The sequence below is a fragment of the Schistocerca piceifrons genome, chromosome 3 (genome assembly GCF_021461385.2).
Source record: "Schistocerca piceifrons isolate TAMUIC-IGC-003096 chromosome 3, iqSchPice1.1, whole genome shotgun sequence".
In the NCBI taxonomy this organism is placed as follows: domain Eukaryota; kingdom Metazoa; phylum Arthropoda; class Insecta; order Orthoptera; family Acrididae; genus Schistocerca; species Schistocerca piceifrons.
Genome location: NC_060140.1, coordinates 289,683,011 through 289,699,138, shown reverse-complemented (window position 1 = coordinate 289,699,138; position 16,128 = coordinate 289,683,011). Strand labels below are relative to the sequence as shown.

Genomic DNA, 16,128 nt, shown 5'->3' with positions numbered 1-16,128 from the left:
TGGAACAGAATCTTCAAAAGTTAGACGCAATGGAACAAAATCTTCAAAAGTTCAGACACCACACTTGAACAAACATGTGAAGATTTAACTACTGAGTAACATAAAATCGAATCGAAATGTCAAAAAGTCTGTAATGAAGTAAAAACACAAATTTGTGAGCATTTCCAACCTATTTTTTCGCGTCATGAAAATGCATTACAGAATCACGAAGCAGCCATAAAAGAACTGCAAACTACTGTTCATGAAAATCATGAGACCTTGCAAGCTAAAATTTACTCAGTTACATCTACCGATTCGGTTATGCAACTTACAAAATCTCACGAAAACTTAAGGGACACAGTAGATACGATTTCAACACAAATGGACACTCTGAAACTTGGTTCAGAAAAACACACAGAGGAAATAATTTCACTAACGGATAAAGTAGCCGAACTTTCAGATCAGTTCACTAACTTATCTACAAAGGTAGATGATGATCTGAATGACACAAGACCTGTAGCCATCACTGACACAGAAGAGTATGAACAAATTAAGAAATTCAAACAAAATCAGAATCAAATTAATACGCAACACAAAAAAGAAATCCGGGAAGTACAAGATCAGTTGGCATAAGTAATACAAAAATTACGTATTTCAGAGGACACTCACACTCCAACACGGGAAGAGGGACTTAGAAATACGGAACAACCACAAAATAATAACACAGGACACTTCGGAAATTATGAAAGAAATTGGCAAGGCACACCGAATTTTGAGATGGAACCGCCGAAACGACGTAACAATGACCAACATGTGACTCGCCGACATGATGATTTTGACTATAAGCTGTTTATTACTACACGTAAATTCAAAACATTTAAGAATTCTGGCAACGACATTCATCCACAAGCATGGCTCCATCAATTCTCTCATTGTTTTCCTCCCAACTGGTCGTTAGAGCACAGATTAGAATTTATGTGTGGCTACTTAGAGAATGAACCAGCTGAAAGAATGCGATCGGTCATTCACGATTGTCACAGCGAAGGAGAATTTTACCATGCATTCCTCTCAGCATATTGGTCTCAAGCTACACAAGACCGAGTAAAGCATAGCATGATGACGATGAAACACTTTGAACAATCTGAATTTTCCAGTCTTGTCAAATATTTTGAAGATATGTTGCACAAGAATCAGTACCTGTCAAACCCATACAGCCCCTCAGAACTCATCCGCATTTGCTTAATCAGATTACCTGAACATTTACGACATATTATTTTGGCAGGACGTTGCAAAGACGACATTGAAGCTTTTCAGGGACTCTTACAAGAATTAGAAATTGACACTGACAATCGTGGAACACGAAAACAGGAACACAACAATTACAGGTCACATCCGTCGCAATTCCGCGATGAAAGAAATAATAACTGGACACGACAAGGCTATTCTCACAACACAAATCGTGACCAAAACAGACACCACCCTTATGACAACCGTTGGCAGAATAATAGGTACAGAGAAAGATCGCACTTCCATAGTAATGAATATGACAGAGATAACCATAGAAACAGACAATATGGGAACCAAAACAATTATTATTACGGGAGACAGAATAACTTTAGACGCAACAGTCCAGCGCGCAGTTACGATTCAGGGAGAAATTCTCCACCACTTAACCGACAAGAAAGAAACTACAGGAACTACCGACATGACGACAGACGATATGATCGTAACGACAGACCTGAATTGCATCAGAACTGGCGGGATTTAAACAGGGCAGGGCCCTCTCGACAAGGCGAATTTGTAGAAGTTAGGTCTCCAAACCCCAATAACGACGCGCGCCAACAAAGCTAGCAGCCACAAAACGTACGTATGACACTAACGACGCAGCTGCCGTAGCTAGTAATTACGTAAAAATGGAAGACATTAGGGACATCTTACTCCAGGAGCAAGACGTAAAACATAACAACATTGCATATCCTGTGATTCACATTACAGTAAGTGACGTAAAATTTACGGCAGTACTTGACTCTGGCAGTCCCATTTCAGAAATTAGTGAAACAGCCTTTAGCAAATGCAACAAATCGAACGATTGCCCCACACTTCCGTTACGTAAGATTAAATTACAAGGTGCAATCTTTGGAAAAAGTGTAGATGTACGACAACAAACCAACTTAGAATTCTTTTGTCAAAGCCACAGCTTCTCTATGAAGTTTCTTATTGTTCCATTATTGTCGACGGAAATTATACTGGGAGTAGACTTTTTGAATGAATACAAAGCAATCTTAAGCTTTCACGATGCTGAAATAAGTTTAGAAAAAGAAGGTAAGTCAGTAGCTTTGAAATTTGAAGATTGACTCTCAAACCATGACGAAGAAATTAATCGGCTTTACCTCCTGTTAGACAACAGTTCGGAATTTTCGACAGAACTTGACACTAACAATCACTCTGCAAGTACTGACAGGGATGATATCGACGGCGCATTTGATACTAATGAGTTAATTCAGAATAAAATTCAAACAATTGTAATGACACTGATAGGGAGGACCTTTTTGAGATTTTACAAGCACATTCCACAGTTTTTACTCACAAAACAGGAACAATCAAGGGATTTCAATACCTATTTCGTGTTCGTGAGCATACTAAATTTTGTGTTAGACCATACGTAATTCCGGCGCATTATAGGGACCGTGTTAGAACAGACGTACACTCTATGCTTGACGAGGGCATTATTGAGCCTGCAGTAAGGTCATACAACAATCCATTACATGTTGTTGAGAAGAAAAATGGATCGATCAGGCTTGTCTTAGATTCAAGACAAATCAATACTATCATCATTCCTGAAACAGACAGGCCGCAAACGTTGGAAGAACTTCTTCAAAATTTTAATGGTGTAAAAGTGTTGTCTTCCATTGATCTCAGATCCAGCTTTTATCAGATCGAACTTCATCCACAATGTAGAAAATACACAGCTTTCCTTTGTTTCGGCGTTTGTTATCAGTTTCGGAACTTCCATTTGGTTTGAACATTTCTTCGGCAGCATTCATTCGCGGGCTAAATTCCATATTACCTGAGTTCTTAAAACGTACATCACCTTATATGTGGACGATATTCTAATAGCAGAAGCTTCATGGGAACAACATAATCGCATCTTCAACAGTTTGTTACGTATTTTTGCAGAATCTGGAATTACAGGTAACTTGGAAAAGTCTGAATTCGGTAGGTCAAAGGTGAGGTTTTTGGGACATATTATTTCTTCTGAAGGCATTCAGCCGGATCCTGAAAAGTTAGAAGCAATCAGAGCCATTCCAGTTCCATCCACAAAAAGACAAGTCCGCAGTTTTCTAGGTCTCGTAAATTTTTACTGTCGTTTTCTGAATATGCAAATTCTAGTTACACCAAAACTTTGTTCTCTCACTGGAAAAAATACTATTTGGAACTGGGACGAACAAGCACAGTTGGAATTCAATTCTTTGAAAGAATCGCTACTTAACGCGCCAATACTAGCTCATCCAGATCTGTCACAAGATTTCTGCCTTAGCACGGATTCTTCTAAAGTCGGTCTTGGTGCCAATTTATTTCAAGAAGCCACAGAAAACGACACTACTGTTCAGAAAACCATTGCTTTTGCTAGCCGAGTGCTAACAAAATATGAAAAAAATTATTCCGTTACTGAATTAGAAGCGTTAGCTATCGTTTGGGCATTTAACAAATTCCGTTTCTTTCTTTCTGGTAAGGACGTAAAAGTATACAGTGATCATCGTGCATTATAATTTCTTTTGTCTTCAAAATTAAATCATGACAGGTTAAAACGTTGGGCATTTTTTCTGCAAGAATTCCACTTCACAATAGTCTACATTCCCAGCAAGGAGAACATTGTTGAGGACGCACTGTCACGCGCACCGGCTGGGCTTGAGAAAAGTAACACAGAAGGCAACCTCGAGAAAAATTTCAGTATTCTTTACATTCAGAAAGTCGCCTTTGAAAACTTCATCACCACATCTTTTAAAGGACATTGCTCATGAACAAGATAAAGATCCAATTTGGAAAGACATCAAAAGTAAATGGCATGAAAAGCCGCACACTCAGATTCGGCATTATTACCTGGTTAGAAACAATATACTGTTCAAACGCTGCACTGTTGATGACAAGCTATAGGTACTTTGCATTCCTGACGATTTTGTTAATAAGCTCATTTGGTACATTCATTTCAGCTATGCACATTTTGGTCCACGAAAATGTTATCATATTCTTCGGACGACTTGTTATTTTAACAATATGGAAAAGAGAATTCGAAGAGTCTTGTCTATTTGTAAACTTTGTCAAAAGGCGAAACCATATACTATCTCACATCGTGCTCCGTAGTTTCCTATTATTCCTTCTAAATTAAAAGAATTTGCTGCTGTTGATCTCTTGGGACCCCTTGTCAGAACATCGAATGGATTTTCGTACGTTCTAGTCGCTGTTGAACTTACTTCAAAATTTGTTTCTTTCACTGACTTACGTAAAGCCACTGGACGGACTGTACCCAATGCCTTTATTAAAAATTTCTTACATGAAGTTGGACACATTAGTAAAGTCATTTCAGATAACGGACCGCAATTCAGATCTGCTGTTTGGTCACGCATGCTTCAGAATCATAAAATCAAACCTGTTTTTATTTCATTGTACTCACCACATTGTAACCCGTCTGAAAGGATTATGAAAGAAATCAATAAGCTTTGCAGACGTTATTGTCACAGAAAGCATCAGCATTGGGACAGATATTTACACTTATTTCAAAATGTGCTGAATGAAATGCCTCATGATTCCACTGCTTTACCACCTACTCTTGTACTGAAGAATGAAGAACCACCGAACAGAATCAGACAGCTTGTACCTTTCCCGAATACACGTAAACTTCGACACAAGGACATAATTGATTTGGCTATTACAAATATAAAATCTGCAGCAAACAAAAGGACAAATCTACACGGTAAAGCAAATGCAAAGAAATTATACATTGGTCAGAAAGTTCTCATTAAAGCTCATTCATTATCACATAAGAAGAAACACTTGAGTCACAAATTCTTTCTAGTTTACAATGGACCTTACAGAATCCGACGTATACCACATGATAATTGCGTTGAAGTTGAAACTCTGCGTACTAGGAAGAGTAAAGGTTTACACCACATTTCACATGTAAAACCGTTTATTGAAAGATAATCTGCTTTTTAACTTTGTCTTTGCCATAAAACTTTTCATTTCACAGTTCTAGTATGCATTGTCAGACCTAGAAACTGTTACCATGCAACAATGTTTGAAGTTAAATATCCAGTCAAGAACCAAGAGAACTTATTTAAACAGAAATTACGAATGCATTGTCATTGTGAACAGACGATACAGTGTTATTATGTGTGTGCATTCTTGCTTGTTAGTTGCACAATTACATAACGACTATAAGGCTCACATACGTACAACATTTACCAGTACTGCTAATGAGATTTTAATGCAACATTTTGGTTTACTTGAAAATACATTCTGGATTTAAAGTACTTTCTGTGAGATACCAGATGACACAGTGGTTAGTTTATGTGACAGCTACACGATTTTATCACGACGCTACTAATGAGAGACAATTTACAATGTTGTTTTTGCGGTGTATCTGTTTTATATCTGCACAGTTTTTCTGAGTTCTTCTGGAAAGTAAAACATGTTTAATCGTAACTTTGTGGTATAGCTACAATAAGACAGCCTTTTTTTGCTTTGTAGCACAACAATACATTACAGTGTAGTACTTTCTTGATCATGGTACTGTACGTAATAATCACGATATCTATACGCAAAGCATTTCACTTTTGTTTATCATGAGGTAAGTACATTGGCTTCTGCAGAACTTAGCTTTCGGAGGAAAATAACTATGACACTTCCACAGAGATTATCTTACAACAAGACACACAGTTTAGCGCTACAGTACACGTATTTGAGTGATTAATTTTGTACTTACAACATTTATTTTTAAAGATATTTCAAGTACAATGATACAAAGGTTTTCCGTGATACATTTCATTCCATTGCTGTAATCTCTAACACCTGAGGGTATAGTTACATTAATCCTCAGGGGGGTACACGCTTACTTTGTGTCCCATGTGTTTGGCAAGCACAAGGAGCCCTAGCTAATATGGTATTTGCTTATACAACTTTACACATCGGTACCATATTTCTTTAACACATAATTACACAGCTATCCGATCATTTAACTGAGAGAGACAAACTTTTTTATTACGGCAGTGACAGATGTTTACCCAATTACACCATTGGATAACTTCACACTTTTGAAATTGTATTTGTCTGTACTGTGTGAACTCTTCATATTTTTTCGGAATCATTGTGATACTATGAAAGCTTTGAATGATGTATTTGGTATGGGATCATGATTTTTAAAGTATGTTTGAGGTAGATGACACTTTTGACACGAGCAGAGAGTTTTTTTAGGTTTTGTAATTATTGGAGGAAGCTACGACGATTTTGAGAGTTGACTGAGGTGTTATGATGTTATTATTACGATGACTATGCGTATTATGCTGTTGCGGTATGTTTATGATCAATAAGCTGATGCTATATGAGTTATTTGATTATGCTACGTATCTGTTATGATGAAATGTTGAAGAAGTGTCGACGAATAAGGTAAGGAATAATGAGTAGTGGTTAAGGACTCTGATTTGTGAAAAAGGTTGTTGGAAACCAAGAATCGTACTTTAAGAGTTACGAAATGTATGTAAATGTGTGAATGTATCACAATGCCGACGAAAATTTTTTGGACACTGTTATATCAATAGGATTTTGTTTCTACAGATTTGTAGCGCAAATTCTTGACCTGTGAAATATTTTTATATGAGACTGTCACTGTAGCGGAAACTGCTGTGGTAAGTATTTCCGTAAGAAAGTTAAGTGACCACCTGCACGTAATGCGTCGTGGGCACCCAGCTGTGTCAGACGCCTGGAGAAAAAGCCATTAGTGTGTCCCTTTTCAGAGGCAGAGGTAGAAAAAAAAAAGGGAGGCCATTATCCTTGCTATTGACATTCCTTTGTAGAAAGCATCGCAAATACGACACACTCAAACTTGAAAACATATGATTACACTGTGGAGCTCTTAATTTATGATATTTACTGAAATGCCTAATGAAATGATGAGAAACATTTTACATTTATTGTCTTTCTAGTTGAGAGATTCTTTTGCCTTTGGAGACGCCATTTGCCTAGTGAATAACGTTTCATGCATTGCTCTATATAGGCTATATATATTTGCTCATTTGTTTAATATCTAGTTTCAAGCTGCACTGCAGCAATGGTTAAAATAAAATTTTATAGATGTACTAATATAAATATTTTATGCCTACAGACCCAGTAAAGACTAACTTTAAGATGTACTTCAAAAAAACGAAGGAGCACAAAAAGACATGTCCCTTCACAGGAATTGCATACAGAATTTTCTTTTCATGTACTTGGTAATTTCTTTTGTAGAATAAATTGTGATGCAACACTCTAGTATTAAGATGTGACATAGGTATTACACATGGCCATTTTTACTGTAATATTTTTTCTGATTGAGCTATGTCATGTTTAGATATAAGTTATTACATTTGCTGCTGCTGTTTGCCAGGCATAGTGCTACCGAATTTCACTTTGTATTACTCTGTTAAGCCAGTTTTACTACTGATTTATTTTTCTTGTTGCTGCACATTGGCTCATATTAGTTGTAATGTTGCATTTTCTCTGTTAATTTAGATTTACTGCTGCTGCCAATTTGCATTTTTTTGTCCTTGCTGTTTGTGTTAATTTGTTATGTGCTGATGCATTGCCTCATCCTTTGGTATATATATCTGAGCTCAGTAGACTTAAGTTAGCTTAAGAGGTGGTAGACTATATAAGAAACTATGATGAATTATAAGAAATGCATTGAGAAGCTATAAGAAAATGGTTTGGCAAAAAAAAAGGTAGTGTGCAGTGGAGAAAAACTAGTTTTTGACAGAGGATGTGAACAGAATACAGAAAGCAGGCCTAGACAGGACTTTTTGGGAATAATGATGAACGAAGTGAAATCTCCGTGCAAAATACTGCAGTAAAACAAACCCTGTCCTTTCCCTTTTGTGTCATCCCTCTATATGTTTGTGTACCCTTGTGTATTTGTGTTTTTCCTGTCTTTATGTGTTTAGCTGATGAGAGCTATGTTGTAGAATTTTTCTAATACTATGTTATTTATTTTGTAAAGATGTTTAGACATTATTAATTCTGTTCTGTTTTAATGCACATGTGTGAAGTTGATGTTTCGAAAGTTATTCTGATCTTTTATGTATGTACTTATGTCATAATTCCTGTAACACTGATGTATATGTTTATTTCTATTCTTTTGTAAAGCCTGTGTTACTACAAATGTTATCTGTACTGTTATGTTCTTTAATGATGTATTTTGTACCTTTGTTATTGTATTCTCATGTTATAATATTGTAATTGACACCAGTTCATCAAATTAAGTAACTTGTAAGCATTCATTTCACTGCACACATTTCTGTTGGTCATAGTAATGCACAATATGTGAGAAGTTGGGACTGTTAGTGTTTGCACGTGTGTTACTAATTTAGCAAGGGACTGGATAACAGCATTGCTGGTTCTAAGGACAATTCCAAAAACTTCGTGAGTGTACAAGTGGTGGTTTATGGACTTGCTATATTGTCTGCAAGACTTCTAAGGACAATTCCAAAAACTTTGTGAGCGCACAAGTGGTGGTTTATGGACTTGCTATATTCTTTGCAAGACTCTTCGATGGTGATTATGCACCTGCCCAGTCGCAACAGATGGCTGCTGGCCATCTCTACAAGGACTACAGTGGGTCTACACCTTTGATGACTCACCAATACTACTATTTCTACAAGGACTGCAGTGGGTCTGCAGCTCTGGTGGCCCACCAATACCATACTCTCTACCAAGACTATAGTGGGTCTGCTCTGTGGTGACCTACCTACCAATATTCTTCAAAACGTCGAATGACTCTGCTGTGGGTTTGCTCTATTGTGGCCCATTACCTGTCTGCATGTCGAGAGTCAGCACTGTCTTTCCGTTGGAAGGACAACACTACTTCTTCAAGACTGTATGGAAATCCACTACTTCTGTGTGCATTTTCTTTTACTGCTCAGACTTTGAGAAAAACACTGCGATTTTACTGTGATGAATGACCAGGACTGTCTTTATGGACTGTGAGAAAAGTTTAGCCTTTGAACAACATTGTATTAATAAGTGTGTGCATTTGATATCTTTCTTACTGTAATTATGAAAAATGTTTTCAAATCTGTTATGGCCACTGCCCAAAACAATTTGTAAAATTTTTTATGGGGAGCATGGGGGCTATGTAAGTAGACTGTATAGGTTTTTTTATTGCAACGCCACCTAGCGCTCTGTATGAAAATTACTGGCTGTGCTGTGCGCAGTCTGTGGCTGGTTTGCATTGTTGTTGGTGATTGTGGCGTTGGGCAGCTGGATGTTAACAGCACGTAGCGTTGCGCAGTTGGAGGGGACCCGCCAGCAGTGGTGGATGTGAGGAGAGAGATGGCGAAGTTTTGAAATTTGCAATACTGGATATCATGAACTGCTATATACATTATGACTTTTGAACACTATTGAGGTAAATACATTGTTTGTTCTCTATTAAAATCTTTTATTGTATTGCAGTAGTTCGAGTAATGAAGATTTTTGTGAGGTAAGTGATTTGTGAAAGGTATAGGTTAATGTTAGTCAGGGCCATTCTTTTGTAGGGATTTTTGAAAGTCAGATTGCGTTGCGCTAAAAATATTGTGTGTCAGCTTAAGCACAGTCGTATATAATCTTTCAAAAGGGGACGTTTCAGGTTAGCTACACCAAAGGAGCCAAAGGGACGTCCAATCGCAAGACTTGCACACGGTCACTGAGCTGCACGCAACTGAACCTGCCACACACTCATATATTTATGATAATAGTATCAACAAAATATATAAAACGTTCCATGTGTGACTTCTATGACTTTAGGTGTCCATCCATAGACTCTTTTTGGCCATCGGTTATCATCGCAGGAGGTGGTCATACCAAGTTAATATTTGCCACCTTCGGCATCTAAAAAATAGTATCTTTTTCAGCTATAATTTCCCTTATTCGGACATTTCAGATGGTTTGCAGTCTGGATACGCGGGAAACTATTACCCAAAAATCCATTTCAAGGGACATCAGTTTATTTTTCTCCGTTTTGGTTAGCTTCACCATTTCAGCGCCGTATGTGGCGATACTCGCTACGATCGACTTGTACTCAAGACTTTTGTTCGCTTTGTAATTTTGTCACTCCATAGCAAGCAGCTAAGCTGGCCAATTACTCTTTTCCCTTGCGCAGATTTATTTGACAAGTCATGTGTGTTTCCTTCATCTGTTGTAAAAGCGACACCCAAGTATTTAAATGTACAGACATTTTTAATTTTTCAGAATTCTACATACACATCTTCTAGGTCATCTTCACCCATGACCACGTATTCTACCTTCTTCGTGTGTGTTGTCAGGCCCCATTCTATGTATTCTTTGTACAGTGTCCTGAATACGTAACTGGAGTCGTCTTTGTCTCCCACTTTCAGGACGTAGTCTTTGGGGAAGAGCAAAATACACATTATTTATATTAACTGATTGATATTAATTACATATTACACTTCTGGCCACTAAAATTGCTACACCACGAAGATGACGTACTAAGGACGCGAAATTTAACCGACAGGAAGAAGATGATGTGATATGCAAATGATTAGCTTCTCAGAGCATTCACACAAGGTTGGCGCCGGTAGGGACACTTACAACGTGCTGATATGAGGAAAGTTTCCAAGGGATTTCTCATACACAAACAGCAGTTGACCGGCGTTGCCTGGTGAAACGCGATTGTGATGCCTCGTGTAAGGAGGAGAAATGCGTACCACCATGTTTCCGACTTTGATAAAGATCGGATTGTAGCCTATCGTGATTGCGGTTTATTGTAACTCGACTATGCTGCTCGCGTTGGTGAGATCCAATGACTGTTAGCAGAATATGAAATCCTTTCAGGAAGGTAATACGGGACGCCGTGCTGGATCCCAACGGCCTCGTGTCACTAGCAGTCGAGATAACAGGCATCTTATCCGCATGGCGGTAACGGAACGTGCAGCCACGTCTCGATCCCTTAGTCAACAGATGGGGACGTTTGCAAGACAACAACCATCTGCACGAACAGTTCAACGACGTTTACAGCTCCATGGACTATCAGCTCGGAGACCATGGCTGCGGTTACCCTTGACGCTGCATCACAGACAGGAGCGCCTGCGATGGTGTACTCAACGACGAACATGGGTACACGAATGGCAAAACGTAATTTCTTCGGATGAATCCAGGTTCTGTTTACAGCATCATGATGGTCGTATCCGTGTTTGGCGACATCGCGGTGAACGCACACTGGAAGCGTGTATTCGTCATCGCCATACGGCACTTTGAGCAGTGGACGTTACATTTCAGATGTGTTACGACCCGTATCTCTACCCTTCATTCGATCCCTGCGAAACCCTACATTTCAGCAGGATAATGCACGACCGCATGTTGCAGGTCCTGTATGGGTAGGGTTGCCATACGTCGCGGATTTCGCGGAAAGTCCGCGATTTTTTGCGCAAGTCGCAAGTTTTGCCACTGGCCACCGATCAAGTGTTTCATAACTCCTGCTAACTTGACGATAGTCGTTGAAACCTGTGCTGATATTCTATGTCACTTCAGAATCTTTCGGCTATTTTCAGAACAGATGTCAATTGCAATTAATTTTCTTCATCATTGATTACTACTTTGTAGACACCATTAATGCTTGGATTAATTTTCCTTGTTTATTACAACTTCTTTGCTGACAGAATTACTGTTTGAATTATGGTAATAATGGTCATTATTAATTTTCATAATTGCCACTGTAAAGTAATGATGAAGATTCAACTGAAATGCAAACCAATGGTCACTTGCACAACATATCGGTCCGTTTTTAAACCTCATCTTTAAAATCACCGAATTTTGTCCTTGATTTTCGTCCTTGGATTATGGCAACCCTATGTACGGACCTTTCTGGATACAGAAAATGTGCGACTGCTGCCCTGGTCAGCACATTCTCCAGATCTCTCACCAATTGAGAACGTCTGGTCAATGGTGGCCGAGCAACTGCCTCGTCACAATACGCCAGTTACTACTCTTGATGAAATGTGGTATCGTGTTGAAGCTGCATGGGCAGCTGTACCTGAACACGCCATCCATGCTCTGTTTGAGTCACTGCCCAGGCATATCAACTCCGTTATTACGGCCAGAGGTGGTTGTTCTGGGTACTGATTTCTCAGCATCTACGCACCCAAATTGTGTGAAAATGTTATCACATGTCAGTTCTATTATAATATATTCGTCCAATGAATACCCGTTTGTCATCTGCATTTCATCTTGGTGTAGCAATTTTAATGGCCAGTAGTGTATATGTAAGGCGATCAAAAAGTTTCCGTTTGAGGGTGTTACTGCATCGTGTATTCAAGATAGCGCGACTTCCGATGCGGGCATATAATCAGAGATATGTAGGAAAGGGATCAGTGTGTCATTCGTGTTGGTATTCGTGTCTTCCCGACGTGAGTGCGGTAAATGTGGAAATGTGATCTACGGCGAAGTTATTGGCAAATCAGCCCCAAACAGGATCAATGTCTGTTATTCTTTTCTTGTGTGCCGAAGGGCAGTCACATGTAGACAACCATTGGAGTATGAAGAATGTGTATGGGGCAGGATGTCTATCGAAAATCACCGTTGTGGAATGGTGCGCCAAGTTCCTTGCTGGTTGCGATCCGACATAAGACGCCGGGCGATCTGCATGCCAACGTCATCCTTTATGCCCAGCTACAAATGGAAGTCATCAGAGCACACGCCCTATGGTCCTGAACTCTTCCCATGCGATTATCACGACTTCGATCCCTTACAAAATGCCTTGAAGTGTCGACGGTTTCTGTCGGGCGAGAATGTGCAGCAGGCAGTTACGGACTTCTTAATGCAGCAAGACATAGTGTTTTAGCAAACGGGTATCTTCAGCCTGGTCTGTCGGTGGAATGATTCCCTCAGTGATCACAGTTATTTTGCCTGCCTGGCATACCTATTCTGGACTGTATGGCCTTCGTACGAAATCTTTTTCTTCACCCTTTATAACCTGTTCAAAAGAATTAGGACAACACGTGTGTCAACATCTGGTGTCTAGTTTGATACAGGGGTTACATGTGATCTTATTGCATAGCTTGAGATCTTCGAGTTCAATGTAGGCAACATTGAAAATCAATCGTCTTCTATTGGCTGTGTTATGCATTACAGTGTCAGGTGGCTCCTCAGTAGGAAGTGAGTACCGGTGTCCCCGTATTTTCTAATGAGGTACACAGATGGCACTTGTCATTTTTGAACGTTGTATTCAACCAAACTCATCCAATGCAACTCTTTCCGCATATCATCCACAGTTTGTGGACACACTATAGAGAGGCAGATCAGTGCACAAGGTGAGTTGGACAAGATCGCAGACACATTACAAAACCACTTGAAGACCGGTGTCTGGCCATCTGCGCTTTGCGGCATCGTACGGATACCGCCAGAGCACTGCAGGACGTTCTCAGAAGGGCCACTGGAGGCGCTGTGTCCGTTGAGACTTTAATTAACAGTGTACAAGAAAGGACCCTACGCCCAGTATCCCGCTTGACACGACAGCACGTTGCAGCTCGGCTTCAGTTCTGCCTTTCACATGTCAACTGGCAACTTCGACACTGGTGAAACGTGTTCACAGACGAGTTCAGACATTCTCTGACGCAAGATGATGGCCGTGTTCGTGTGCGAGACCTGTGGTGAGCAGTACGTGCCAAATGTTCTCCACGAAGTCGACAGATTTCCAAGGCTCTGTGTTATTGTGGGGAGGCTTTAGTGCTGACAGCCATTCAGAGCTTGTCGTTGCCCATAGTCGTCTTAAAGCCAGGCAGTACATAGAACAGATCGTTTTGGACCCTGCTGCATACGGTGGTGACACTGAATTTCTTGTAATACCAGGCCCCATATGATGGGCGTCAGCAGGGATGTCTTGCGAAATCTCGACATTGAAGTAATAGAATGGCTGGCGGTGAGTCCAGACATAAACTCCATCGTGCATATGTGCGACATGCTTCACAGACGTGTTGACGGTCGTCGTGTTCCAACATAGACTATCCAATTATTCTCATGGGCTCCCATTGCAAAGTGGCAACGGGTATCTCAGGGTGACCTCCACAGACCTACATGGAGCACGTCACGTAGGTGTCAGACTGTGATAAGCTCTGACTGAGGGATGCACGTTATTGAAGCTCTCAAATTCGAATGCAAGGCATCCAAGATGAAGGGACGAATCATTGTTTCCACTTTGTTTTCGACACCTGTAGACATTTCTGCTCTTTTTATGTAAACGATCGACAATGTAACGACGTTGTGTCGTGCACTTAATCTGTGAAAGACAAAGTATAATTTGATAAAAACTCAGTCCTCAGTTATTGCTGAATGGAGTATGCCAGAAGCCGAAATTCATATTCCTCTTATTCTTTTCAGCAGTGTACTTATATTAACAATAATTTGTTTATTTCAGTGCATAGAACATCGTTTTAGCATAACTCCAAAAAATTGCAGTTCAGAAAGAACATGTATTCTGTAATTGATTTATGAATTATAACAGGAACAAGGGTTCACAATTTGAGAACTTTGTAATATATGCGGTGTAGCACTAACATTATGATCTCAGGCCTGTAGACTATGCCTAGCTGTGCGAGAGTGCACATGAGGCAATGCTCTTTGTTTCAGTCATCCACACTTACATGCCTTTTTTTTCTTTTCTTTTTTTGTAGTAGTAGATATCAACAGTCTGTGAATGGCCGCCATTACTTGGGAAGAGCGGTTTATGCAGCTGGTAAAGTCGCAAGAACATAAGCACATCCTTGTAAGCTAGCCCCCATGCAAGCAACAGAAATATATATTGTATTATACGAACTTTGTTGTTTCCTAGAGTGCCCTGGCGTTTTCGATGGATTTAGTGTTTTTGCTGCTATTTTCTCTGACGGTCGGCTGAAAAATTTGGAAATTAATATGTGTCAAAACTCAAGTGCTTCTAATAGAATGTTGTTTGCAGGTGGACGCGGTTGTGGCCACAATAAATCCTCTTTCGATTAACATCTTGGCACATTAATTGTGGGACACGCTGTACACCAAACAATAGACCTCGTATGATGGTTCGCGTAGAACAGTTGTAGATTTATGATCGCCTTAGTGATGAAAAGGAAATGTACGGCCGTCCTACCTGCTCCGTCTCGAGCAGTTCGTCAGTGATGTCTGCCTCGTCTCCGCCCCGGAACCAGTGCAGAGCTCGGATGGCCTCCTCGTGTCTCTCCTTGGACAGCAGGAATATGGGCGACTCCGGCACGAAGAAGAACAGCATGAAGAAGACGATGGGCGGGATGGCGCACACCACGGACAGCCACACCAGCGGGGCCCACTTGCCCACCACGTACACGTACAGGATACCTGCGAACAGCAATAATCGGTCATCCAGTACCTACACATTGGCAAACCACCAGGTCGTCGCGTATCACAACACCAACAGAAACAAATACAACACTGACTTTTTAGCTCACGTAAGTCATGGCAGTGATGTGAGATGTATCTGCCACTCTGTGGTACTAAGTTCCAGATGGAGACTAGACCGAAAGAAGATGTTGCGTTTGAACGTATCCAAGGTCACACTGAGCGTGAAGATGCCCAATCTGTTGTTGTACACTACAGGCCATTAAAATTGCTACACCAAGAAGAAATGCACATGATAAAAGGGTATTCGCCGGCCGGAGTGGCCGTGCGCTTCTGAGCGCTACAGTCTGGAACCGAGTGATCGCAACGGTCGCAGGTTCGAATCTTGCCTCGGGCATGGATGTGTGTGATGTTCTTAGGTTATTTAGGTTTAATTAGTTCTAAGTTCTAGGCGACTAATGACCTCAGAAGTTAAGTCGCATAGTGCTCAGAGCCATTTGAACCAATTGCCAAAAGGGTATTCATTGGACAAATATATTGTACTAGAACGGACATGTGATT

General features: G+C 40.1%; 1 protein-coding gene across 1 annotated transcript in view; it reads right to left on the bottom strand.

Annotated features, from left to right (window-relative positions):
* LOC124788599 (facilitated trehalose transporter Tret1-like) overlaps nucleotides 1-16,128 on the bottom strand; it is a 55,808-nt gene that overhangs the window by 30,364 nt on the left and 9,316 nt on the right. Inside the window, exon 2 of the mRNA XM_047255868.1 lies at nucleotides 15,344-15,567. Within this exon, the coding sequence (XP_047111824.1) occupies nucleotides 15,344-15,567 (224 nt within the window). The remainder of the gene's footprint in view (nucleotides 1-15,343; nucleotides 15,568-16,128) is intronic.